Source organism: Vulpes vulpes, chromosome X (genome assembly GCF_048418805.1).
Source record: "Vulpes vulpes isolate BD-2025 chromosome X, VulVul3, whole genome shotgun sequence".
NCBI lineage: Eukaryota > Metazoa > Chordata > Mammalia > Carnivora > Canidae > Vulpes > Vulpes vulpes.
Genome location: NC_132796.1, coordinates 1,410,503 through 1,438,254, shown reverse-complemented (window position 1 = coordinate 1,438,254; position 27,752 = coordinate 1,410,503). Strand labels below are relative to the sequence as shown.

Genomic DNA, 27,752 nt, shown 5'->3' with positions numbered 1-27,752 from the left:
AGCAGTCGAGCATCTGCCTTCTGCTCGGGTCATGATCCCAGGGTCCTGGGATCAAGTCCCACCTTGGCTCCCTGCAGAGAGCCTCCTTCTCCCTCTGCCTGTGTCTCTGCCTTTCTCTGCAAACTAATAAATAAATAAAACCCTTTAAAAAATCTAAAAATAGAAATATGCTAAGTTCATAGAGCAGAAGACTCAAACTTTGGTGATATTAATTCTTCTAAAACCCATCTACAGAATCAATGCAAACCTAGCCAAAATTCCAGATTTCTTTTTTTTTTTTTTTTTTGTATTCCAAGAAACTGTGAAGCTGTTCCTAATATTCATATGGAAATTTAAAGGAAATTTTCAAGAGGCAAGGAAAGAAGAAAAAAGTTGAAGTACTTGCAGGGACCGGTAATGAGACTTTTAAGGCCACAGTAACCATGGCAGTAATTATCCGTGCAAGAAAGGGAGAAATAAAGCAAAAAAATCGCGTCTGGAAATAGATTCATCCACTTATGGGCACTAGACTGACGGCAAAGGAAACATGACTAAGCAGGCGGGGAGCAATGGTGTGGTCTATAACCCGTGCTGTGAATTAATGACAGACACCCAAGTAATAACACTAATGAATGTTGACCCCAAACACATTCGTTACCTAACATCCATCCCAAGTAGATGATGCGCTTCTGTGTAAAAAGTGGAAACAATAAAAATTCTGTAAGACAACGAAGATGATTATCTTCATGACCCTAGTTTATGGACAAATACCCTAAAGAATAAACAAAGGAAATACTAAAATGTGGCTAAACTATAAACTTCTCTTCGTAGAAAGATGCCGTTTGGGGATTGAAAAGGGAACAGAGTAGGAAAAAATATTAATATGTACTGTACTACTGAAAAAGAACTTGTATCTCGAATATACACACGTCGTCCAGACACTAACTTAAAGAAAAAAGGGAAACTCTGGAGAAAAATGTTCAAAGTACTTGAACGAGCATTTCCAAAAGAGTCAAAGCTTGGTAAGCACCTAAGAACTGGCTCGAGTTAACTGAACGTCATGTCAACCGTGCAAATTAAAAGCACAAGGATGAGCGCTGGGTGTTGGCAAATTGAACACCGATAAAAAATAAATGTATAAAAAAATAAAGTAAAAAAAAAAAAAACCACAAGGAGATGCCCCACGTGCTCACCGGCACCTTGGAAGGTTGCCGAATGAAGATGTGGCGTCATCCAGAGCTCCCAAACCCCGCTAGGGCTGCAGCCGCTTGCAAAATCCTGGGCGGAATCTACTAAGACAAGAGGGTACACGCGATGCCCTTTGATGTAACGACCCCCCTCCCCCCCGTTGTTAGGTGTAACGTCTCCAAAAACGCTTCGCAAGGGCAACAACATGCATGAACAAACAGGCTTGCCGCTAGCAGGGGGATACCCGTGTTACCCAAAACGGCAGCGCGCCCGTCAACACTGGAATTGATCGATTCTTCGGGTCTTGCTACGATTTGATAACACGCAGCCCATGAGAATAAATGAACTACCGACGCACTCAGCAGGACGAATCGCTCTCGTACAGATGCCGACTGAAAGAGACCAGACCCAAAAGTACATACTGCGGGGCCCCCCTTAGAAGGCACTTGAAAGCACCCGCAGGGAAGTGGTGCGGGTCAAGGACGGGAGAGCATTTCCCAGCGGCTGCGAGGGTGCGAGAGGTCCCTTGGGGTGAGTTTCTGGACCTGGATGGTGGCGATTTAGGACGCTTTTCACTCTGAAAATGCATCAACCTGTATACTTACCATGTGTGGCCCCTTTTTTTTTACATGTGTGTTATCCCTCCACGAAAGCTTTTACGAAAACAAAATAGGATGTTCTACGAAATCAGAATAAAAGCAACCAATAACTCCAAAAAAAATAAAGGGCATTCCTCATCTTTCCATTTAAGTACATTTCCCCACCCGAGATACTGGAGGACAAAACACTTGGCTGTGAAGACAGTACATGGCGAATACATTAACTCATACGGGAAGAAAATGAGACATTGAGCTTTATTTTGGAAAACCGAGACCTTGTCAATACTGTTGCCATCGTTATATATAGAAAGGCTCCTATCTTCAAAAAGGATCCCAATTTCAGGACCCAGCTCTTGTACACTTTCAGGAATTTATGAAAATGATTTTATTTATTTATTTATTTATTTACTTACTTACTTATTTTTAATTTTAATTTATTTTTAGACAGGGTTCCAGCTCCACAAACTAAAGACCCAGGGTCAATGATTCAATACATAGCCGGTAGGTGGCAGTGATGATGCATAATTAATTCCCAAATAAGGAACCATATACTGTGGAAGCTTCCCTTCCTTTTTTATTCTTGTTTCAAATTTTTATTTAAATTCTAGTGAGGGCAGCCCGGGTGGCTCGGCGGTATAGTGCTGCCTTCGCCTTCGGCCCAGGGCGTGACCCCAGGGTCCCCGGGATCGAGTCCCACGTCGGGCTCCCTGCATGGAGCCTGCTTCTCCCTCTGCCTGTGTCTCTGCCTCTCTCTCTCTCTCTGTCTTGAATAAATAAATAAAATCTTTAAACAAATAAATTCTAGTGAGTTAAGATACAGCATGATTCTAGTGAGTTAATATAGTGCAATATCGGCTTCAGGAGTAGAACTTAGTGATGCATCCCTTCCTTTTATTAATTAATTAATTAATTTATTTATTTATTTATTTATTTATTTTTTCAGCCCTTCCTTTTAGTTTTTTTATTATTTCTTTTAATAAATTTACTTTTTTATCGGTGTTCAATTTGTCAACATACAGAATAACACCCGGTGCTCGTCCCGTCAAGTGCCCCCCTGGGTGGCGGGCACTGAGGTGGGCATCCCTTCATTTTAAAAGCGTGAGGATTTCATCGCTTCTGGAGACACGTGCTCATCAGCAATCAGGCAGGCCACCCAGATTTCTTCAACCGTCAGTCACGGCAATGCATAATTCACAGACGGCAGGATGGAAAGGTGGGTTAGAGCAGGAGAGAAGAGTGAAGCAGACACCCCGAAACACCACGTCACTACGGATCAAGGTCACACCTCCAGGTGGACTGCTCTGTATTCCTTCCCCCGGCCGCTTCCTCTCGCCATCTACAGACACGCGTCATTGACCGCAGCGACCCACCGTCTGGAGAGGTTCTCCAAGTCCGGGGCGTGGGGTACGGAGGTGAGCGGGAGCAGGGACTGCAGCCAAGACTAGAGTTGGGAGTCCCACAATTACTTGTGAGGACTAGTGAACTATCCTGAACGGGCCACACTCAACCCGCCTGGGGAGTCGCCTCCCGGCTACCGATCCCGTGGGCCTCGGGCTCAGACTCCACGGAACCCAGGACGATAGCAGCCCCAGGCCCCATCTATAGACCCCATGGCCCGCAGGGTCACACGTTCAATGACGTTCCGTGATGTTCCTCCTTCCATATAGGGACTTGTTCTGAACCCACTTTTCTCCAATCTTGGGCTCTCTCCCACCATCTTCCTTCCCCCAGTCCTGCCCCTTGAGGATGGGGTGGGGTTCGCGGCCAGAGCAAACTTGCCCAAACGGCACCACAATCTTCCACCACGGATGGACCCGGCTGTCCCCGTGTCTGCTCCATTTGTTTGCATTGACGTGAAATCACAACTCAAAGACTATTAGCGCGTGAAGCTGCCCAGACGAGGTAATTTACTCCACATTATAATAAAGCGTAGAGTCCCTTCCACAGACACGTTTCCTGAAATTTAAACACTGCTTGTTCCCAGTCTATGACAGTTCCGCCAACCCCGGATGAAGCACACAGAAAAATACAACGGCCCTTGAACCCACCACCCCCCAGAGCCATCTCCAGCTACAAATTCCTAATAATCTCGGTGAGGAATTAAGGGAATAAAACCGGCTTTCAACATGAGGATTCAAATTCAGAAACCTTTAAACACTGGACATTATTCCAACGTATTCACTCAGCGATCGGGGAGGGAGAAAGAACGGCCTCGTTTGGGGTTATCCCTTCTGCAAATAAGACCCGGTATTAGTTTTCTTCTCCGAGGAGGAGCACTCAGCCGACCCAGGCTCAGGAGAAACGAGCACACGGGTCAACACGGATCTGCAAGTCATAGTCTCATCAAGGGGGTGGCGAAAGCTCTCCGGCTGTAGAACTGTGTGGCCTGGTAGCTGGGCTCCAGGGAGATGCAGGCGACACCTCTTGAACTTGAATGTTTGGGGACCCCACAATATCAGGATGAGACCCGACACCTGTTCTCAGGGTTTTAGCTTCCTGTGGCCGCTGGGACAAATGCTCACACTTGCTTCCCCTTTGGGGTGGCTCCAAACGATGCAGACTGACCCTCTTGCGGTTCTGGAGCTCAGAACTCCGACACGGGTGTCCCTGGGCTGAAGCCAAGATGCGGGCCCAGTGCAGTTCCTTCTGGCGGCTCCCCCAGTTGCTCCATCTCCTGGCCTCTTCCTGCGTCCCGAGGGCCCTCCAACCCTGCTTGTGGCCACGCGCCCCTGACGCCAGCAGAACGTACCTCTTCCCGTCTCTATGTGTCCTCTTCCATCAGCTCATGTTCTATCAGCAAATATCCCTCTGCCTCCCCCGTCTGAGGACCCTGGTGACGACACAGGGCCACCCGGAAAACCTAGAGTCATCCTCTCGAGGTCTTCAACCTAACCACACCTGCCAAGACCCCGTTTCCAGATAAGGTAGCGGTTTCAGGTTCCCAGGATTGGGACGCACACCTGTGAGAGCACCACGCCACGTACGCCATGTGAAACGGTGCGACGATCTACACGAATGCAGGAGCCCCTCGAAGCCGGAGCACCCCGCAGACGGGGCCACGCCCTCTCCCTCCCCAGGAGCCCAGGAGCTCCGGGTACTTACGTCTTCCGCATGGGATCCCTTGGGTGAGGGTGGGATGTCATCCGTGACCACGGTCTGCTCCACAGGGCCCTCAGCAGGCCAAGGCTGGCTGGACCCCACTGCTGATATTGCACCCAGCTCCTCGACAGCAGCCTGCACAAAGAGGGATGCATCCGGTAAGTCCTCCTTACATCTTTTTAACTCTGGCTGCCCTGGGGACCCCAGGACCCGTCCAGTCCTCTATGAGGCCAGTGCTCCCCAACCCTATCAATCATCTGCACTCAATAAACATAAGCTCACCCAAGGAATGCACACAGACTTACAAAACCAGGCCCTGAGAACCTATCAACAACCTATAAATCTTCTGGGCCAGAGTCTGACACTCTGGAAACAAAAGCAAGCACTCCCATGCTGCAGGACCGACACAGAGACCCCCAGGGCCGTAGGGTTCGTGGCCATGGGACAACTCAGAAAGGTAATAAAACAGGTGACAGGTGGTCCTGTTTGCCAGGAAGTTGCCACCATTCTGGCAAGAACCACCACATGGGTCACGTCTCCTAGACTTATTCCTCAGAACCACGTGACTCCACATCTTTCCTTCCTCCCCGTAAACTGTGACACCTTGCAAACCACCTGGCAGGAAATAAGTGGCAACACAAACACAAATAAACTCCTATTCCCTCGTGTGAAATGATCAGAGAAACTCCAAAGAGAAGCAGCCCCTAGTTCCAGCAAACAAAAACTGTGGCAGAGATTATTTTCAATTTGTATGGATTCTTTTCGGTTTGGCCGCATGGTACTAACCCACGCGCTGGTAAATAACGATCAGGTAATAACCCTTCCTGGGACCGAATTTCAAGAAGCCTCCTGCGCGGCAGCTGTATCCGTACTAAACTGGCTGCACAAACGGGACTATCGAGTGCATGAAGGGTTACCATTACATTTTTAAAAAATCAAATTGGTCTCAATCAACGGCTTCAAAAATCCTCTTGAGCAACGTCCTCCAAAAGCCACTTGAATTGATGATGTAAATTGGCAAGTATCTCCTAGAACAACATGGTAATCAATCACCCGCAGCCACTTAGCTGCAAGTGGCTCTTTCCCTGATGAAGGCGGCCAACTGAAATAATCTATTTATGCACGAACCCTCTAAATCACACCAACATTTTGGCTCATTAAACATTCATGATTTAGAGCCAGAAAAAAAAAAAAACCCAAACCAGGGTGTATCTTCGGCGTCCTCTATGAAATACGGCATGTTCAAACCGAAGGGAGCGTTCCGAGAAAGTACACCGGGTATCGATCGCGCAGAGCCTATGCCCGTCCTCAACTCCTGCTTTTAGAGGGTGTCGCTGGCTTACGGTGTGTCCCGGAGATGCGTGTTCTTCTTCATCCCGGAAGCCTTCGTAAAGGGGCAGGATGCTGTGCTGGTAGATTTTCCACCAGAGGTTAAGGAAGGATGTCTGGTGCTGGTTGGCCAACCCGGAGCCCTCCTCCAAAACCGAGCCAGTCTGGGGGTTGTACTTGTAGTTCCATGGCTTCGTGGGCCCCAGAAAGTGGACGACCTTCACACTCGAGCCAAATCTGAGGAAGAAACACAAAACTATCTACTTTGCACGTGGAAGTGATCACATGCATGCAGGAGGCACCCCACAACCACCAGACACATCAAAGAAAGCAGTACATGGACACTTGTCTCAACGCTACTAGGTGGCCCGGGTGGTAATTTCCCTTAATTTTTTTTAAACAATCAACATTTGGAGTACTTTGTTTTCTATCTACCAAGAAACTTCACTATAACCTATTGGGAATCCTCAAACCCATTTGAGGGAATCCTCAAACCAGAAGACTAAATCAAGAGTCTTACAAACATTATCGTAGATAGCCCAAAACATCATCTTAAAACAACAAGGACCCCCCCAAAAAAATCGCTTTTACGGTAGACAACACTAGCTACAAACAAGAAAACTGGGTTCTCTTACAAGATTGTGAATTTTCTCCTCTCAACGTTTTTAAACATTTTTTCCCCATAATCATCTTCCCATGAAATTTGCACTGTATATCCGCATTCTGTATGTACATCTCTGCTTTATACATCAGAAAAAATAGGATGTTTTCACTCCCCAAGGACCCATTTCTGCTCCTTGGAGGCAATATGTTCGCTGTTAAAAATACATGCTTCTAGAATTTTTCTTTCCCTAGATTCTGCTCAAACTTTCCACTTTTGTTTATAACAACATCACCCACAGCAGCGAATCTCAAATGTTTTGGTCCTAAGACTTCTTGACATTCTTTTTTTTTTTTTTTTCCTTCTTGACATTCTTAAAACACACCGAGGACCGAGAGTTGAGCTTTGTTCACGTGGATCCTATCTGTATGTATTTACTGTCACGGACAACAAAGCTGAGAAATCTGAAGACAGATTTAACCAATTCGTTACAAATCAATCCACCCACGAGATGTTGACGCCCATTTCATACTTTTTCATGAAAAATAATTGTATTTTCGAAAAGCAATTCTCAAAAGAATGATGCTGACCATCCCAAGACTCCTCTTGCAAAGAAGCTGCTTTCTCTTATCTGCATCTGCGTTTAGTGCGTGGTCCTATTTTTTTTTTTTTAATTTTTAGTGTGTTATTTTACCACATCATGGAATTCCTATAAAATCCCCCTGTATACTTACAAAAAAAAGAAAAAATGTTAAGAGAAGAAAAAAATAACATCTTAGAATAACTATTTTAAGTCATCTAGACTCTGCAGACATTTGAAAGAATTGTGGAGAACCCGTCGGGGGTTCCGTAGGCCATACTTTGGGAACCACAACCATTAAGCCTCACTGCCTTGACTACCTATAATTTAAAGCAAGAGGCAAAGAGAGCGATGATCTAATTTGTTTTTGTCCCACATGCCAAAGGGTGATAAGGATTCTAGAGACAGGGTTGCTGGAAGGCACCAGGCACGGAAGGATCTAGAAAGTGGAGAACTTACCGCTTGAAAGCGGGGCTGTAGGTGTACGCCGTGTTGCTGCTCAAGTTATAGATGAACGGTAAGTGCTTGTGGATGTCTGCTGTCGACCAGCTACTGAAGAAGCTATTCAATAAGCCTTGATCTGCCCCTAAATGGTGAACATACACCCAAGGAGGTTAATCACGCACGGTCCAGCGCTTCCAAGGAATTCAAGACGTGTTTGAAGGGCTTAAAACGCACAGTCCCGCGTGAGGTCCCATTGTACTTCTTTTCTCTGAGCCCATTACAATATGATCGTTTGTCTCAAAAAGAATCGATCACCCACATCACTAATTTTAACAGTGCATATCCTCTCCAAAATTCTCCACTCGTAACCCAAACCTTTGATAATTATACCCTCACATAGTCTCCAAAATTCTCCATTCTTCCCGTAATGAAGAGCCACACTGCTTTCCCCAACCGTGTTTGCCTGGTGGGCAACTCTTCGCCCTTACCCAGAGACGATTCTTGGTCGGTGTATTATTTCCTTTTTGTGACAACAATTCTAGCATTTTCCGCATCTACTAACGCGCAATCAAGCCAAATATCGGCTTCTCGTGGCTCGCTTGACTTTATTCTACGTCAGGGGCTGGTCAAAGGAGGCTGGCATCCGTTTTTGTTAGTAAGGTTTTACAGGAACACACCATACTCCTTGAAGCCTTGTCGGTGGCTGCCTTCGCTCTACAACTACAGGGTTAAATATCTGCCCCAGAGATCGGATGGCTTGTGATGCTGAAAAAACTCTATTACCGGGTCTTTAGAGAAAGGTTCGCCTTCCTATTTCTGTATGGTCAGGATTGGGGAATCGTTCTTCTTACTCACTGAGGATATTTTCCTCAATGGGTTTGTCTGTCGCGTATTTAGTTACTGCCTTCACTTATCCCTCCCACCCTGTCCGTCCTCATGCTCCCACTCCCTCTTTAACTGATCAGTGCCACTCCCATATCCAGGGGGACTGAGGATGAGCACTGGAAACGCCCCCCCCCCACCCACCTCCAGCATCCCGTCGCTCACCATCAAAGCTGCCGTGGTCGGTGGCGTGCTGCAGCAAGAGGCCATGCGTCTCGAGAGACGGTTGGAAGACAAACACCCCGCTATTGAAGCAGTCCGGCCATCCGGGGTCGGGGGCTGCAGAAAACTCGGTCCTATCAAACAGCTCGTCGATGTTGGATAGCACCTGGCCGAGCAGAGCATGGGGAACCCGTAGCGTCACGTCTCTTACCTCCGGGATGCAGGTAACAAATGCAGCGGGAACCCGAGGGTGGCCAACGTGCAGTGATGGGAAACCTGTGCCCATTTTTTGGGCTGACTCTTTCTCTAGGGCTTGCTTTAGGAGGAGGAGAGACCCTAAGATTGCCCTCCGGTTTATTTCGAGTGATGGAACTACCACCATCTCTGAAACTATTTTCTCAAAGTTCTTAAAATCCTCTAGCGAGCTCGCCTGGCTGTGTATCCTCTTTAATCTAGCAAACGTGACCAACAAACCTCTGAAAATGCACACGTGGGGAGGCCTGCAAGGCGGTATGATGTAATCAGTTGCCCTCTAGAACTTGACTACTGACGCCAGACCCCCTCCGGCACCCGCCGCCTTGCTAAATTGTGCTCTGTTTGGAACAAAGAAAACGTGCCTCCAACCGCGTTACTGGCCTCACTTTCCTCTGAGCCTCTCCATCTTCCTAGAGAGCCGCTTTGACGCAACCAAGACAATCTAGAACGGATGCCCACACCCCAGCGTCATTTCCCATTTCAACTTTCCAATGGCTGTTTTTCAGAGTAGTCGTCATTGGTTCCTACAGCGTAGGCCACTACCCCAAATGACACACGGAGGACGCCACAGCCTAAGAAGCCAGGTGCACCAGTCCCATCAGAACTCTGTAACTCGATATGCAACCAAGGCAAAATATTTTTTCTAATTATTCTATTTTGTGTAGATGACATCACGTGATTATAAACCCCTCCTAGGGAAGGAGCAAAGCCTTCGAGTCCTATAGCCTCGGGGGCAGGGTTACAGCAGTGCTAGTGCTATGTCATATCTAATTTTGGTCAATGCTGGTGATACAGATGCATGTTACCTGGTGGGAATCCACCTGTAGGAATCAGCAGCCTCCTTAAAAAGGGGAAGGCAATGTCCTTGAAGGGTTCCTCACCAAGAGGAGTACCAGATCCTCATTATCCCTCTGTACTCACCAAAGTATCTGCATCCAGGAAGACACACTTGCTGTAATGGGTGAGGGTCCAACAGTGAAGCTTGGTGAGGGTGACCCCAAGCTCAGGCCTCTTCAGAAAGGCCAGGTGGATGTAGTCTGCACTGTCCATCAGGTTTACCTCGATTACTTCATCAAACACCTTGGAGAGGATAACCCTGGAAAAGACATAACACCAAGTACTAGGAGACCAAGGGAACATTCAACACACAGGACGTGCTGTCCCCTTTGCTTCATACAAACGTGAAGCGTGCATCCAAGATCCCATCAAACTCAGCGCAATCTTCCCATGGAGCTTTGCATCCGTTCTGCTCATCCTTAAATCTTATGGAAACTTGAAGATCTTGACCCCTAACCCTAACTGTGTTAGGTAGGCCGATTCCAGTCACCCCTCAGAAAGGTATTTCTCTTTCAAAAATGCACGGGCCTTGGGATGAATGCTGAGCCAGTAGAAACGGACAGATGTCCACTACGATCTCCATCAGCTTTTATTTTATGTATTCGAAACCTACATTGTTAGTAGCATACAAGTTCAGGACTCAAATTTTGAAAGACTGTACCTTTTCTCAAAATGAAATTTTCCTGTGTTCCATTATATATATATATATATAATTTTTTTTTGCTTCAATTCTACTTTATCATAGGCTGAAATATCTTGTGATGACAAAAAAAAAAAAAATTGAGGAAGAGCCAGAAAAAAGATGCAGGCACATCAAAAGGATACAGGGTGACGATCAGGATTTGAACAAGGAAACAAATAGGAAACCCAAAGTATAAAATGAATATTCAAGGAATATTTTTTTAAGATTTTATTTATTCATTCATGAGAGAGACAAAGCGAGAGGCAGAGACACAGGCAGAGGGAGAAGCAGGCTTCATGCGGGGAGCCCAATGTGGGACTCGATCCCCGACCCCATCCCTGACCCTGGGATCTCGCCCTGAGCTGAAGGCAGATGCTCAACCACTGAACCACCCAGGCGTCCCCATACATATGTAATATAATCTAATCTAAAACTAAGCTAACATCCATACTAATACTTATTAATCGAATAAATAAGTAAATGGGGAAGAAGGAACAGCAATTCCTTACAGAAGGATTCCAAATTCTAAACACATTAGGAATGAGGGAAATAGAAAACCATCATTGGGTTGATGGGATGAGCACTGAGTGTTACACAAATTGAACTTAAATAAAATATTTCTTAAAATCGCCCTTTGGCTAACACCACAGTAATAACTGTAGCCAACACTGTTCACTGGTGGATGCTAAAATCAAGGGGTAAAGGTTTTGAGAAGAAACAGCACGTTTTCATAGGATGAAAGCAACTCCCCCAAGATAACTATCAGTTACAAAAATCATAACCGCACAGATAGTAGCTCATCCATGTTTTCAAGGTTAATATCACCAGGGACAAGACACAGCAACATCACATACTCCTCAAAAGGATGCCCTGAAGAACGTACACCACCCCTGTGGACTATTTTTTTTTTGCCAAAAATTTATAACCTCAGTCTGCTAACGAGAAAATATGGGACCAACACAAGCCGAAAGAATTCCATGAAACAAATAACTAGTACCGTTCGAAAATGTCCGGATCACGACACGTAAGGGAAGAAGGAGAAAATGTTACATAGATGGATGGGAAGCCACAGGGCAGACGTGCTAACTAACGCCATGTGGGGCCCTGCCTGGGAACCGAGTCATATAACCACATCGAACGCATCTTCTACTTTCAACATTTTGTGTGGTGGTAGAAGGTGCCTCCTGTACACGTCCAGGGAAGGGCTGGCCTTTTCCGCTTATTTTGCTATGACAAACGTCTCTCTCTCCCTTACAAGGGTTTTAATGCCGTCACCTTTAGTATGATCATTGATCTACTCAAATGGAATCCTACGGGGTTTTTTTCCTTATTTTTTTAAACAGTTATCATACTTTCTCTGTCTTCGTAATCCTTCTTCACCTTCCATTGCACAGATTAGATTTTTTTTTTTTTTTTTTGCTTCCATTCAACACATTTGCCACTAATGCTTGGGAAGTTGTACACATCCTTTCTAGTGTTCTGGTGGTTTCCACCTCAAGCCGGCAGCACATGAATCTAAACTTATATTTTTGATCGAATATAAAGACAGCCCGTGTATCTTCACCCCTCTGCCGCCACCAATCACCTCGGTGTGGAGTGCAAATCCCGGATCGTTTCCAAAATTATGCCTCAATCCTTTTACAATTTCACTGAGTTTCACTCACTTACTCGCTTAGAGCTGTGTCTTTGTTACAGGATCTTCCTTGGATTCACATTTCACTTTGCTGGACTACATCCTCAAGTCATTTTGTTCCCGAACATCTTTGAGGGGTAACGTTTTCAAGCTCTTATGGATTTGGAACATCTTTTTTTTTTTTTTAATTTTTATTTATTTATGATAGTCACAGAGAGAGAGAGAAAGAGAGGCAGAGACATAGGCAGAGGGAGAAGCAGGCTCCATGCACCGGGAGCCTGATGTGGGATTCAATCCCGGGTCTCTAGGATCGCGCCTGGGCCAAAGGCAAGCGCCAAACCACTGCGCCACCCAGGGATCCCAGGATTTGGAACATCTTTAATTTGCTTTCGAATTGCACTAATTTGGCTGAACACAGAGATCTCATTCCAAAACTACTTTGTGCACTGCCCGCCCCCTCCCGAACCACCTCACCCCAGAAGGGTGGTGGGGAAACGGGTGAAATAGGTGACAGGGATCAAGAGGTACAAGCTTGTCGTTAAAAAGTGAATAATCACAGAGATGACGAGTACAGCACAGGGAACACAGTCAATCATACTGTCAGAATTTTGTACGGTGACCGTACTTGATGTGGTGAACGTTTTGTAGCGCACAGAATATTGAATCACCGCGTCGAACACTCGAAACTACCGTGATACTGTCCATCAACTATCACTTTCCTAGACACACACATGAAATTATTTTGCTCCAGAAAATTGGAGACATCGGCCGGCTCAACTCGACTGATGCTGAAGCGCTTTTAGCACCTTTCTCGGGTCTTGGGGCTCCGGAATGCCACCCTCGGCATCAACGCCTGCCTTCACTCATTCTGCTCGACGCTCACGGGGCATTCTCACAGCCGAAACAGGAGGGGAGTTATTTCCCACAGTCCGTTCTCTCTTTTGCTCTTTTTTGAAACTTCATTGTTAGGCAGGTGCTGGGGCTTCCGGGGCCTGGCCGTTGTAGCCCGGACTGGCTTGTAGGCTTGTGCCTTACGTTTTTCTCTGCTTTTTCATCGAACGGTATTGAAAGTACCTACATCTCTGACAAAGTACTATTTCATCTCCAAGTTTTCCCCTTATTTTTAACCCGATTATTTATGGAATTTATGGCATCCTTAGGGTTGTATCAAGATCCGGGAGCGGGGGTGTGGCGGGCCAAACAAATCCCACTCCGTGCCACTACAAATAGACTGTGACGTTGGGCCTTAAATCCCTTTGTTCGGCGCTGCCTGTCTTCTCAAAATAAGCGCCTGGACTTGGAATTCAGTTTCAAGACTCCAATCTGTTTGAAGCTCTGAGCATATGCTCCTGGCTTTGTTTCTTTGCAGGAGAGATTACCCCACTCTGCACTTGGACCGCACAGCCCACAGCCCGGAAGAGCACAGTAGTGGTCGGCATCCACACTCACAGCCTTGCTCACTTACGGTCACCTGTCACTGTTTGTCACTAGACCACGGGGCGCTGTTCCTCAGCCTTCCCAATGGTTGCGAAGCCTATAATGGGTCCTAGAAAACCAAACTGGTTCTGCAACACTGAACCTTCTCAGGATTCCTCGATGTTACAGTTCATCGTGAGTGGACCAGATGATTGAAGAAAGCGAGTGCGGACAGGTTTTACTGACCCTGATGAGACAGGAACGGAGGAGGGAATCATGTGCTCTTCTGGGATCCTTTTGGTTTTATCAGGACAGTTCTACCAAAAAAAAAATATATACATATATATATATGACTGCCCCCAATCACCAGGGGGACTGATGGGACAACAGGCAACTAAGAAAGACCTCGTGTTTCCCGTCTTGGTCCCAAGCGAGACACATAAGGACGTGTGTCCACCTCAGGGTCAGCTTTCCCAGCTCTGCGTCTGCTGGAACCTCTGGTCTGACTCTGAAGGTCAAGGCTGTAGGCGCAGGTGGATGTCACTGCGGCTCAATGTGTTTCTCTCTGGGGCCCGAAGAGCTCATCTTTGGCAAGAGGAAATGCATTTTATGCATCGATTAAGTTAAAATGCTCCTTGAGGGGATGGGTTATAGCCAGTTTGCCTCTGGTCTCATGATGTCACTTGATGTCAAAGGCGAAGGTCTGCCCCCTAAAATACCAACATTAACAAACACCACTGCCAACCTAGCTGGTTGTAAAGGTCCCCCAAAGACGTACTGTCCGACATGGTTACGTCCATCCGTCCATTTGTGAGGCCTGATTGTAAGAATTATTTGAATAGTGTGTAGACAACAAGCCTCTTCTCCATTGTGCACTTTGTAAATGTGTTCCTGAGTTTATTCGTTTGATCTTTTACTCTTTTTACTTTTACACATGGTATTTCTGGCCTATCACAGTCCTGATGTGATTTAAAATGGTTTAATTTAAGATGGTTTTCTCCACGTTCAGATGAATGAAACCTTTGCTTTAATTTAAGATGGTTTTCTCCACGTTCAGATGAATGAAACATCCATCCATGTCAGTGCCTGGAGACAGTTTTTCCTTATCACAACGGCAAGGAGGGCTGTAGGTGGTGATCCTACTGGCATATGGTGGGTAGAGACCAGGGACACTGCTCAACGCCCTGCAGTGCCCAGGATGCCCCACATGTCAATAGTGTCCAGACTGAGACACCTTCATCTACTGACTTCTAAGATTTCTCTTTGCCTTAAAAATGTCCCATCTAAGACACCTGCACCCCGATGTTTACAGCAGCAATGTCCACAATAGCCCAATTGTGGAAGGAGCCTCGGTGTCCATGGAAAGATGATGGATAAAGAAGATGTGGTCTAGGTATACAATGGAATATTCCTCAGCCATTAGAAACGACAAATACCCACTATATGCTTCGACGCGGATGGAACTGGAGGGTATTATGCTGAGTGAAATAAGTCAATCGGAGAAGGACAAACATCATACGGTCTCATTCATTTGGGGAATATAAAAAATAGTGAAAGGGAATTAAGGGGAAAGGAGAAAAATTGAGTGGGACATATAGAAAGGGAGACAGAACATGAGACTCCTGACTCTGGGAAACGAACAAGGGGTGGTGGAAGGGGAGGTAGGCGTGGGGTGGGGGTGACTGGGTGATGGGCACTGAGGGGGGCACTTGATGGGACGAGCACTGGGTGTTATGCTATATGTTGGCAAATTAAACTCCAATAAAAAATAAATAATAAATAATAAAAAAATAAAAATAAATAAAAAAACAGATTATTATAAAACCTAAAAAAAAAAAGTCCCGTCTATACTCACACTCTACCAGAATTCATCTTGGTACATTAGCTTTACATTAAAAGGACCATATCATTGCCTTTCTCTGATATCTGGATGAATTACACTGCGCTCATGAGCTGTCTTCCTTCGGGCACCATTCATTTCTCTAGGACACATATGGAGCGGCCCGGTTGGTGTTGGGTGTTGTGTATTTGGTGGCTTCTTTTTTTTTTTTTTTTTTTTTTTTTTGGTCTCTAGGTAAAACACAACGAAACCTGTAAATCACGTTTGGGTATCAAGATTAGGGCAGCCTCTTCAAATAAATGAGCACACTCATTTTTTTTCCGAAGCTCTGAGATAGCTCCTATCACACGGAAATTCACCCATTGTGGCCAATGTGACAGAACATCCTTTATAAACCACCCGGGCTCAGAACCTTCTACCAGATAAGCCTTTGATACCTTTCTCTATTTCCCACCCTGGGCTACTCGCTAGCAGTGTATCCTGTGCCTTCTAGTCTCAGCGTGGGGTCATGCGAGTTTCCCTAGAAGGATCAAGCATTTTGTCAACGTTACTGGCAAAGTGCTCTGTCCCATTTGCCTTTAAAATTCAAATTGCATGCAAATAACTACGTTTTCATTTTAGTTTTGGGTATTTATGTTTTCTGTAGTCTTAATTTACTTTCTAAATAATCCAGAAGTTAGATTTGTTTCCTGTTCCCAGTTTTTAGGTTTTAATGAATCTCTCCCTTCTTGCCTTACGGATTTTTTGTTTATTTAATTTTTTTTTTTCCTATCAGAAAGGGAACATGAGACTCCTAACTCTGGGAAATGAGCTGGGGGGGGGGGGTGGAAGGGGAGGTGGGTGGGGGTGGGGGTGACTGGGTGACAGGCAGTGAGGGGGGCACTTGATGGGATGAGCACTGGGTGTTATTCTATATGTTGGCAAATTGAACACCAATAAAAAATAAATTTATATAAAAAATAAAATAAAATAAAATAAAATAAAATAAAATAAAATAAAATAAAATAAAATAAAATAAAATAAAATAAATAAAAATAATTTTTTCCCAGCTGGATAATTTCTTTGCCGATTTCAATTTTTGTACTGTCTGCCTAATGTATTTTTTATTTGTTTGCTTTAATTTAAAAGCTTTTCGAACTGGATAATTTCTTCACTGCTTTTTTGTATTCTTGCCCTTCATATTTTTTGTTTGTTTTAATTTAGAAATTATTTGAACTCGGTATTTGATTTCTTCGCTGATTTTAGTGTTTCTCTCTGGAGTGATTCCAGCTTTCCCCTTTGGTTTGTATAGGTAGCATTCATATTGCTAATATTTTTTAAGCACTATAGAATTCAAGCTTTGATTTGTCAAAGCCATGAAGTGTTTAGGAGAGAATTTCTGATTTAAAATGTCCGAGGGTAATGCAGTTTTTAAATTTGTTTTGCTCTTAATGCCTACGTTTATTACATTATAGTCAAAGATCATAACATTCAATTCCTGCTCCAACCGACACATTAAATGCCTCCTTGTACCATGGGTATAAAATCAATTTTTCTAAGTGGTCCATACTGATGAGAACAAAGATCACTGTTTACATAATGCATAGCATTTAAGAGATACCTCGTGCATTATTCATTACATCAATTTACTCACGTGTCTGCCTTTTGATTTAAACTTAGGAAAACTAGATAAAAAAGACTCTCCCTCTACCATTTTTTTGCATTTTCCTGTGTATCAAATAGGTTTTGGTTTTTTGTTTTACATGCTGTATATGGTGATCACTGGTGCCTAAGGGATCTTGAGCACATATCCTATTCCTTGAAATAGGAATTCTCCACTTTACTATCAGAGTGTCTCTCGCCTGGATCCTTACACTCGGGAAACCATACGACCATTTCTGCCTTTCCTTTCTCCTACATGTGATGCAGTGACTCTGTCCATCGTTTCCTAAACAAATATGTCAGGTAGGGGAGGTGGGCGAATGGATGGGTTAAGCAGGTGATGGGGATGAAGGAGTGCACCTGCTGTGATGAGCACTGGGCCACGTAAGCAAATGTTGAATCACTACGCTGTATGCCTGAAAGTACTATTACACCGTATGTCAACTAACTGGAATTTAAATAAAAACTTAAAAAAAATAAAAATAAAGACTTAAAAAAATAAAAAATATATTAGTAAGTCAGGAAATGACAGATGTCGGTGAGGATGCAGAGAAAGGGAACCCTCTTAGGCTGTTGGTGGGAATGCAAACTGGTGCAGCCGCTCCGGAGAACAGGATGGGGGGTTCCTCAAAAAGTTAAAAGTAGAAATACCCTAGGACCCAGCAATTGTGCTACTGGGTATTTATCCAAAGGATACAAACATATGATTTGATGGGCACTTGGACCCCAATGTTCACAGCATCCATGTCCACACTAGCCAAAATGTTGAAAGAGCCCTAATGTCCATCAACAGACGACAGATGAAGATGTGGTGTAAAAAAATAAAAATAAAAATAAAAAAGAAGATGTGATATATAGACAATGAAATAGTACTCAGCCATTAGAATGAAATCCAGAAATTTGCAATGATGTGGATGGAACTGGAGAGTATTGTGCTGAGTGAAATAATCAATCAGAGAAAGACAATTATATGATCTCACTCATGTGGAATTTAAGAAACAAAACAGAGGGGCATGGGGAAGAGAGGGAAAGAAAACAAGATGCAATCAGAGAGGGAGACAAGCCATAAGAGACTCTTAATCACTGGAAACAAACTGAGGGTGGGTGGAGGGGAGACGGGTGGGGAGCTGGGGTAACCGGGTGATGGGCATGAAGGAGGCACGTGATGTGATGAGCACTGTGTGTTATGTGCAACTGATGAGTCACTGACCTCTACCTCTGAAACTAATAATACATTTTATATCAATTAATTGAATTTAAATACATTTTTAAGAATAAAAAAAATTCATAAATCAGATAACCCGGGTCCCTTTTCACTGTGCCCAGTTTCATAAATATACTTACGACAGTGATTCACCCTCCGTACTAGGCCTTTCCTCGCCTCGTTGTCCTGCCAGAAAGAACTTTCTCGTTAAGTTCTGTGTTTTGATGTAATGTTTGGCTGGAAGATGCCAATTTCTTTTTCAGTAGCAAAGCCCCTGAGCACCTACAGGCTTCACAATCACTTCCAACCATGGTGCCAATGACCAATAAACTTGGCCACGTGGGTTCTTGGGTGTATCCAGAAACCTCTATCACTGCAGCAGTAACGAGTAAGTCCTCAATGTGTAGATATCTACAGGTGGGGTCTTCATTTGCTTCCCTCACGCCTTGGCGATACCCATTTTCTCTGGTATTTCTTCACCTTGGGAAGTTTTCTTCAAGTATATCGTTGTTGACGGAGTTGATTTCACTTGCTCTCAGCTCTGCAGCAGGGCCAGGTCTCCTTTAAAGCTTCCTACTCTACTAACTTCTGCTCACACGCCGGGAAGTCTTTGACGTCCTCCACAACAACGAGTCTATGCAAGTCTGCAGGGCCGACTGCATAACGGGGTCTCTAAGAAGTTGAACTATTTTTTTTTAGTAACTTTTCTTGACTGCGAACATTTCCTCAGCTCACAGCCACACCACTTTCAGTTCACTCTGGGTTCTCCTCCTCCCCTCACACTACCTAGTCCTGATCACAGCTGGCCTCTCAGATCTCAGCCCCGAGAGCTAACCCGACATCACTCCTGCAAACTCTGAGCCTCCCCGTGTCCTTAGGTGCTGGTCAGCCAGAGCTTGACTCTCGCCTGCCAAACCCTGGCTCCAAGAAGGCCTCTTCTGACCTCCCACGAGGAGGAAAGGCCACGACCCTTCCAGGCTCTCTCTGCCCATGAGCGCCACGGCCCTGTCCGCCATGCACACAGCCAAGGACAAACTGGAAGACCCTCATGCCCACGCTGCTATCACAACCTCTCCTACCAATGCTTGCATTTCCCTGTGGCAAACTGCACACCTTCCAAAGTGCAGGCATCTGGACCAGCCTCCAGAAGCTGCAAATTCATGAATTCTCCATGCACAAGGTTCCACCATGGTGACATCACTCACCTGGGGGCATGTGGAAGGAACAAACGGTCTCCCCAGTAACTCACGCCATTCATGATATTGCGGGGACACCACCATGTGTGTCTACAGATGGGAACGTCCCCACACTCAGGCTGGAATGCACAAGCCGCTCAACAGAACCAGGATGCCGAGGCGCTCAGGTGTCTGCATTTGCGAGCACGCACACGTGAACCTGCAGGCATCCTTATCCAACTAAGTCTGGAATCATCGTTGACCTCCCATCTCAAGCGCTGCATGGCAATGTCAAGCCAAGTGCATGCAGCTCCCGGACACTGGGAACCACCTGACTTCAGATCAGTCCACGGGAGCCTGGCCGTTTGCATGAGACATGTCATGGCCCCATCATGGTAGAAACCTGCCCTTGCATCCCTGTCCCTGCCTCCGAAGCTTCCTTCTACAGACACCGTGTCAACTGAGTGGCACCAACAACACACAAGCCCAGAGAAAAGGTGAGATTCACACGAATGAGGCTGTGTCCGAAGCTCACGGCAATGCCGCTACCATGCACACAGCTATCAAGTGTCCCATGTGTTCCAGACCTCAGGAGCCGGGAATCGGCTTGGTCGACTGGACAGCTGTGCTTTTTGATGCTCATCTATCACCGACCACATGCATGGCCGTGTCCTGCATCCCACATCCCACCTGCTGGTTACATCTCTACGCGTGGGCGAGCGATCTGTGTCCAGCCTCTGTGTTCTAGAGCAATCCAGAGAAGCCCAGAGCTGTGCTTTGCTCCTAGACACACAGTCACCACCACAGCAGAACAGCCACACACGAGACACAGCCCCCCCGGACGTACCTCCACTCATCTTCCCCGGGAAGCGGCCAACACGGGGACACACCAGAAACCTGTTCTGCGTCATGCAGGATGCTGCAGAAGCACATGTGACCTGCTATGACTTCCAACATGCGATCTCTCCCTTCCTCTACGAGACCTGCTTGCTTTAATAAGAGCTTGAGCACACAAGCGTGTCGGCGATGCTCCAGAGCCACGACACTTCCCGTGACGTCCGCGAGCGTGGGGGTCTTCCCGACTTACCTGAGCAGGTTGGACACCTGTGGGGTGATGAGCACCACCAGCCTCCTGGTCGCCCTCTGGTTCCTCAGGGACTGGCCCAGGACCAGCGCGCCCTGGCAGTAGATGTCGTTGGTGGCCAGCGTCACGAACGCCTGGTCAGACACTGCGGATGTGGACAAAGACACCAGAGTCACAGCCCCGGGGGGTTTCAGCAGGTGGCAGGCTTGGCGGTCACCGCTCTCTGTCTGAACCAAGTAGCTGTTCCATATTTTATAATCATTCACTAGGAACATTTCATCTACATCCTGTCTTTCGTTGTTTTGTTTTGTTTCTTTTTTTTTTTTTCTGTTTTTAAGTAATCTTTCTGCCCAACATGGGGCTCGAACTCATGACCCCAAGATCAAGACTCACACGGTGCATGACTGAGCCACCTAGGCACCCCCTGCATCTTTTCCTTTTAAAACACACACACAGAGCACTTTCTAACCCAACACATGAGGCAAAGCCAAGCAGAATATGGTTAAAATGTCCTGATGCTGCAAATATATTGCCTGGATGGATACCCAAGACCCTTTGCTTTGCTCTACATTCAAGTCTGAAAAACTCACCCCAAATATCTGAATCTGAGACACAAACGCATCAAAACGTGTGGGCAACCGCCCGACTATCTGAGCCAGGATGCAGATGTCCACTCAACTCAAAACAAAAACAAAAACAACCAAAAAACAAAACAAAACAAAACAAAACCCAACTATAAAAACAAAAAAACAAAAACAAAAACAAAAAAAAACAACTATGACCAGTTTCACAGTGTCCCGCTAGGAGGGGAAGAAATGCTCATGGCGGATTCAATTGACGGTGATTTCCAGTCTAAGTGCGTCCTCGTGGTGGTGGCGTTTACGGGGACTTCCAAACAACTCTAATTCCTGCTCCCCCAAGAGCGTGTTGCCAGGAGAGACACAACAGTTGAAAGAAATCCTGTGCAGACTCCCGTGCTGTCTGCAGAAATTAAAATGCGCAGCACGCAGCAGCTCGGGGCCAGAACACACAGACCTCACTTCTCAAAGACCAGAGCGTCCTCCCCTCCCCGGGCCAGTGGCTCCCACTGCAGGGTCCTAGAAGGGCTCCTGTTCACGCTAAATATAACGTGGCACACGCAGGCTTCTGAGGCCTGTTTCCCCCGGGGGCCGCCTCCTTGACCTTTACATTCCATGGGGGTAAATTCCAAAATGTGCCTGTTACAACAGGCTCCTGTCTGCACGTTCCTGCTGCTGCTGCTGCTGACTTGCTGGATTAAGAGGGGTCTGCACACTCCCGCTGTCTCCACTGTGACTTGTGGGTTATACTCAGAAAGTAGACTTCAAAACTCAACTTTGCAGCCCCCCAAAGTATCTGTCTATCCATCCATCCATCCATCCATCCATCCATCCTTCCATCATATCTATCATCCATCCTTCCATCATATCTATCATCCATCCATCCATCGATTCTATTATCCATCCATCCATCCATCCATCCATCCATCCATCATATCTATCATCCATCCATCCATCCAATCATATCTACACATCCTCTATGTATCCATCACATCTACTATCCATCCATCCATAACCATCTAGATCTATCGTCTCTCCATCCATTCATCCTTCCGATCAGCAATCTATCATCTACATACCCATCCATCATACCTATCTATCCATCCATAATCATGTATCTAGCATCTATTCATCCATCCATCCATCCTATCTACCGTCTATGCAACCATCCATCCATATCTTTCTCTCCATGCATCCATAGTCATCTCGATTGATCTATCATCTGTCATCTTTCAATCCATCATCCATCCACTACCATCTATCCCTCTTACCCTCTATCCATCCACTCTATCTACCTTGTGTGTATCTATCATGTACCTACCAATATCTAAGAAGCGCCTAGGGGCAGCAGACACCCCTGTCTGTGGACATTTCTGAGACATGGGAACAAAGACTGGGATCCTCCAAGAGAGTTCAAGGTGATGAGAGATTCCCATATCCAGAATGGACCACCCTGCAATGGGATAGCCATCCAGACAAGAAGGTGCAGTTGCATTGGCCCGAGGGAATGTACAGGGTGGAACATAATACAAACAGCAAAGTCATCAAAATTGGCAACTGCATACACTGGTTTTGCAGCACTTTTGTAAGGACGTAAATGTAACTGCTGTAATCAGCGGGTATTGTGAGCTGAAATACGTCCCTCCTGCCAAACTCGTAGGAAGTTCTCTCTCTGGGCCTCAGAATGCAGATATATTTGGAGGTGGGGTCTTTAAAGATGGGGATTAAGGTAAAACGAGGTCACTGGGGTGAGCCATGATCCAGTAAGACCCGAGTCCTTACAGGAAGAGGGAAGGAGGACATAGACAGGCACAGAGGGACAACCAAGTAAGGACACAGAGAGAACATGGTGTCTACACACGCAAGAGAGAGGCCTCAGGAGGAACAAGCCTTGGTCCCTCTTGGACCTCCGACTCCCCACCTCCAGGATGGGGAGAAATAAGTGTATGTCCTTTAAGGCACCCCATCTGTGGGTTACGGCAACCCTAGCACCCTAATATTGGAGCATTAAACTCAGGAAGCCGAGCCAGGAATGCCACCCACCCTGGGGAAAAGAAGCTCAGCAATCACCTGGTGACCCTTTCAGGTTTAAGTTTATATGCATCTGCCCTTTTCAGGCTGAGATACTACCTTTTTCTACCAAGCTGCACTTGCATCATCGTCACTGGCCGCATATTTCCTATTTAAACAGTTTAAACGGGGTCCTCCTCAAAGAAAAAAAGCAAATTCGCAAAGGAGCTTGGTTGGCCTTTCCAAAAAAATAAAATAAAATAAAATAAATAAATTTCTCTCTAAATGGAAGATAAAACAAAGACATGAAAAAGACCCGACCGGATTATTCCTCCCCATTTATCCTCTCAAGGATCACTAAGGAAACTGTTCTCCAAGTGGCGAGGCCTGTTTTGAGTCAGCAGGGTTGATAAGCTCGGGCCGCCTTCCCCGGGGAGCCATCAAGCCAGACGCCAGAACAGCTGGATTTCCAACCGTCTCACGTTTCAGACCTACTTCGTTTGGACACATCAGCTGCTTCCACGTGACACACGGTCGCACGTGAGCCAGGGGGAAGGGGAGAGCTGCCATGGTCCGTGGAGGGAAGCGTGTCACCTGGGAGGGCTCTGGGGACCCCAAATGATACACTGAGGACAGGTCACTTCTCCAGAAGCTTCCTGATTTGCGGGATGGACAAAGACACGGCTGGGTCTCTGGGGAGTGTGTCACCCAGCTCCTAGGCTCTGCCCCAGCTCGGGATGGAGGGATTCGTGGTCATATCAACGGGATGACAGCTCGGCACCCCCGGACAGCAGAGGCCCTCTCTCCAGCGACCCCAACACGCAAACTCACGCTCTTGCACTGCAAGATCACCCATGGGTAAGAGCACCATCAGAGGCCCAAAGACAGGCCAGTGGATTTTAAGGCAAAAAAGAATGAAAATTCATTAACGGGTCTTCAGATGCCACACGGCCTTGCTTTTTAAGAAGCCACCAATGACCAATGACCGAGATTCGGTTGGTTGCAAACAACGTCCAAGGACACCGCATTCAGAGTCCGCTGCAGCCCAACACGGCACCAGGGTGGGGACTTTCGTCACCGCCACGGAGCGGGGAAATAGCACGTGTGGCTCTACTCCAACCACGGGCTTAAGAGAAAAAAAAAATGAACTATTGAAAAATCAAGTTCGGCCCAAAGAACATGGTGCCTGAGGGTTTCGTAACGAGCCAGGGAGAAACGTTCCTTTTAATCCATTTCGATTCCTTGCCGGTCCTCTGCTCGGCCCATCTTCTATCCGCACCCCCTACACGCACACCCCGAAATAACACCGCCAGCCTCCTGGTCTGCCCCTCCTCTTTTACTCAAAGGTGGCTTTTGTTCCCCAAAACGTGTCCAATGCCCACTTGGGGTCCTCGAGCACGTTCCAGGGCTGATGGAGATGTGTCCCAACGCTGAATGCTGCCACTGCACGGGCCCGCGCGGCTCCGGGGGCAGCGTGGCTTCAGGCAGAGAGCGGCGAAGCTCCCTGGGACACAGACTCGGGGGAGCTTCTCCTCCCAGCCCGGTCCCCGCGTGAACCGCAGGAAGCCGCGCCTCTGCCCCCGCCTCAACCTGTTCCTTCTGAAGCAGACAGGTCGAAAGCCGTCATCTTACCCAAACGCTCCTCTGAACAAAAAGTAGTCTGGGATTTTTTTTGTTTTGGGGGTTTCTGTTTGGTTTTTGTTTGTTTTTTTAATGGGCTCGTGGTCGGTCAGGTCTGGTCTGGTGCAAGACTGGGGCGACTTCGGGATAAAAGCGGGACGGGCATGGTTCTCTCAGGTTAGGGCCACAGGCCCCTTATCTAATTTCCGGCCCTCTGAACTGCCACATCTGATGTCCAGAAAACCAAAGGGCAGGTGCACAGGACTCCTGTGACCCTCGGGGTGACGCCTTGCCTTAGGCCCCAGCCACGTGGCCACCCCAAGCCTGCTGCCCTGCTGGGGGTTTCTCCCCAATCTTTCCTGCAACAGCCAAGTATGCTGTGGTCTGAACTTGGGAAACCCCAAAGGCACTCTGTTCCTAAAGTTTTGGGGGCGTGAGCTTCCTATCTGTGTAGGAACTGGGCTCCCTGCAATTGGATGGCCAGAAAACCAGCGCAGGGCACTCCTCGGGGTGCGCCTTACGGACGGACCATTGAGGACTCTCCGGGCCCTCCCACCAGGCTCCGCACGGACCCCCTCCCTGCTGCGGAGAGCCACCCCATCTCCATCTGCCCCCCGCAGAGTCACCCCATCTCCATCTGCCCCCCGCAGCGCGGGTCTCTGCACACGCGGGGGTACACAGGGGAGGCGAGGGGCTTGGGGTGACCGGGCCCTAAGAGCGGGGTTCTCCCCGAAGCAGATCCATCTCCGAGGTGGGAGAAGCGGCGGGGACGCTGGACGGGAAGCGCTGGGGTACTCACCCGGCATGGCGTGGGCGTGGGCGTGGGCGCAGCGGGGCGCCGTGCGCCTGGACTCTCCGGGGGCGGAGCAGGGCCTAGCAGCGGCGGCGTCTCCAGGGGCCCGCGCCGACCTCCAGGCCTGCAGGCGACAGCTGGGCATTCCAGACACCCACCGCGGCAGCCCTGCGCCCCCCACCCGCGCGCGGCACCGGGGCGCCGCTGAACCCAAACCACCTGTGCGCCCCTGGAGCCCTGCAGCTCCCCCTCCGCCCTCCGGCCCGGCCCCCCTGCACCCCCTTCCTCGCCCCGGAGACACCTGCGCCCCCCGCGCGCCCCGCCTGGACTCCGCGATCTGTGGCCCCGGCCCGCTGGGTGTCAGAAGCGTCCCCGCCGCGCTGCGGACCTCCTCGCGGCTCCAAGGCGTCCCGTGCTCCCGCCGGGCGCCCCTCGGCACCCAACCCCCACCCCACCCCCGGCCGCCCGCGCGTCACCTGCGCCCCCCGCGCGCCCCGCCTGGACTCGGCGATGTGGGGCCCGGGGACCTCCTCCCGGCTCCAAGGTGTCCTGCGCTCCCGCCGGGCGCCCCTCGGCACCCACCCCCCCGTCCCACCCCCGCGCACCCCGCCTGGACTCGGCGATCTGGGGCCCGGGGACCTCCTCCCGGCTCCTCCTCCCCCCTCCTCCGCTCCCGCCCGGCGCCCCCCGCCCGCCGGTCACCTGCGGCCCGGCTGCGCCCCGCCCCTCCTCCGCGCGCTCCTGGCCGCCCGGCCCCCGCCCGGCCCGCGCCCCCCTCCCGTCCTGTCCCGGGAGGTCCCCCCTGCGCACCCCGGGAGCGCCCGAGCGGCCTCCACGCCCCCGCACCCCCCGCGCGCTCCCGCAGCCCCCGCCCTGCCCGCGCCCCCGGCGCGCCCCAGCGGCCCCCACGCCCCCGCAGCCCCCGCCCTGTCCGCGCCCCCAGTGCCCCGGGCGCGCCCCAGCGGCCTCCACGCCCCCGCGCCCCCCGCGCGCTCCCGCAGCCCCCGCCCTGCCCGCGCCCCCGGCGCGCCCCAGCGGCCCCCACGCCCCCGCAGCCCCCGCCCTGCCCGCGCCCCGCACCTCGCAGGCGCCCCTGCACCCCCGGGGCGCTCGGGCAGTCCCCGCGCCAGGGTCCCCAGGGTCCTCCCCGGCCCCCCGCAGCCCCTGGCCCCCGCACCTCCTGCGCGCTCCTGCGGCCTCCGGCCCGGCCCGCCCTGGGAGGCCCCGAGGCCCGCGCCCCGCGATTGGCCGCTCGCCGGAAGCCCGGCCCCACCCCCGCCCGGCGCCCGGGGCCCGGGTCCCCAGCAGCCCCCGCCCGCCGCCCCGACCCGGCCGCGGAGCACAGGGCCGCCTTCCCTTCCGGCGCCGCCCCCTCCCTCCCCGCGGAATCCGGAGCCCCGGGTCGGTAGCTCCGGACGTTTAACCTTTACCCAGCGCGCGCCACGGCCGATGTTTGCAGAGGCGCGGAGGCCGGGCCCAAGGCCAGGGGCCGCCCTGCAGAGGCCGCGCTGGAACCTACGGCGGGGACGGCGGGCGGCCGGGAGGGGAGGCAAGTGGCCGATGGACACTTGGCGCCTCGGCGCTTGAATCCGTGCGCGCGTGGGCGGACGCCGCCGAGTGTGTGTGCGTGGGGAGCACGCCCGTGCGCGTGCAGGAGTGCGACTGTGCGGGCAGCGCGAAGTGTGGGCGCCGGGGTGCGGCCGTGCGCCCCCTCCTCGGATGCGCCAGCGCCTGGCCGCAGGAATGAATGAATGAATGAATGCATGCATGCACGAATGAATGCATGCAGCCGTGTACCCGCACAGGACTGCAGGGGGGAGGGTATGCGTGCGCGCCCGAGACGTGAGTGGGTGGCGGAAGGACTAACTGGATGCACGCGTGCGTGAGTGAAGGAGCCCATGTAGGAATGAATGAATGACTGGGTTCAGCGCATGAATGAATGAGTTCCCGTGCGCACGCTTGGAGGAGTGCGGGAGCGCCCAGCTCCGTGAATGAGTGACACTGCGCGGCAGTGAATGAATGAACCAAGGCACGAAGGGGGGAATGCGTGCGCGCAGGGAACGAGTCCACGGCTGCACGCAGGAATGAATGAAGGACTTGAACACATGAACTAGTGACGGA

The 27,752-nt window shown here is 49.2% G+C and overlaps 1 protein-coding gene across 12 annotated transcripts in view; it reads right to left on the bottom strand.

The window, feature by feature from the left end:
- GYG2 (glycogenin 2) overlaps positions 1-27,433 on the bottom strand; it is a 54,910-nt gene extending 27,477 nt beyond the window's left edge. For 2 of the 12 annotated variants that reach the window (XM_025984593.2, XM_072745010.1), the window contains exons 1-8: positions 27,062-27,250; positions 25,638-25,755; positions 20,634-20,775; positions 10,040-10,214; positions 8,867-9,029; positions 7,835-7,961; positions 6,209-6,431; positions 4,869-5,000 (exon numbers count right to left, since the gene is read on the bottom strand). In XM_025984593.2, coding sequence (XP_025840378.2) covers positions 4,869-5,000; positions 6,209-6,431; positions 7,835-7,961; positions 8,867-9,029; positions 10,040-10,214; positions 20,634-20,775; positions 25,638-25,644 — 969 coding nt within the window. In that variant the 5' untranslated portion in view covers positions 25,645-25,755; positions 27,062-27,250. Of the gene's footprint in view, positions 1-4,868; positions 5,001-6,208; positions 6,432-7,834; positions 7,962-8,866; positions 9,030-10,039; positions 10,215-20,633; positions 20,776-21,220; positions 21,662-25,637; positions 25,839-25,932; positions 26,076-26,808; positions 26,989-27,061 lie in introns of those variants that run through there. The other 10 variants (XM_072745007.1, XM_072745009.1, XM_072745011.1 and 7 more) reach the window with 8 other exon arrangements.
- Between the last annotated feature and the right edge of the window lie 319 nt (positions 27,434-27,752).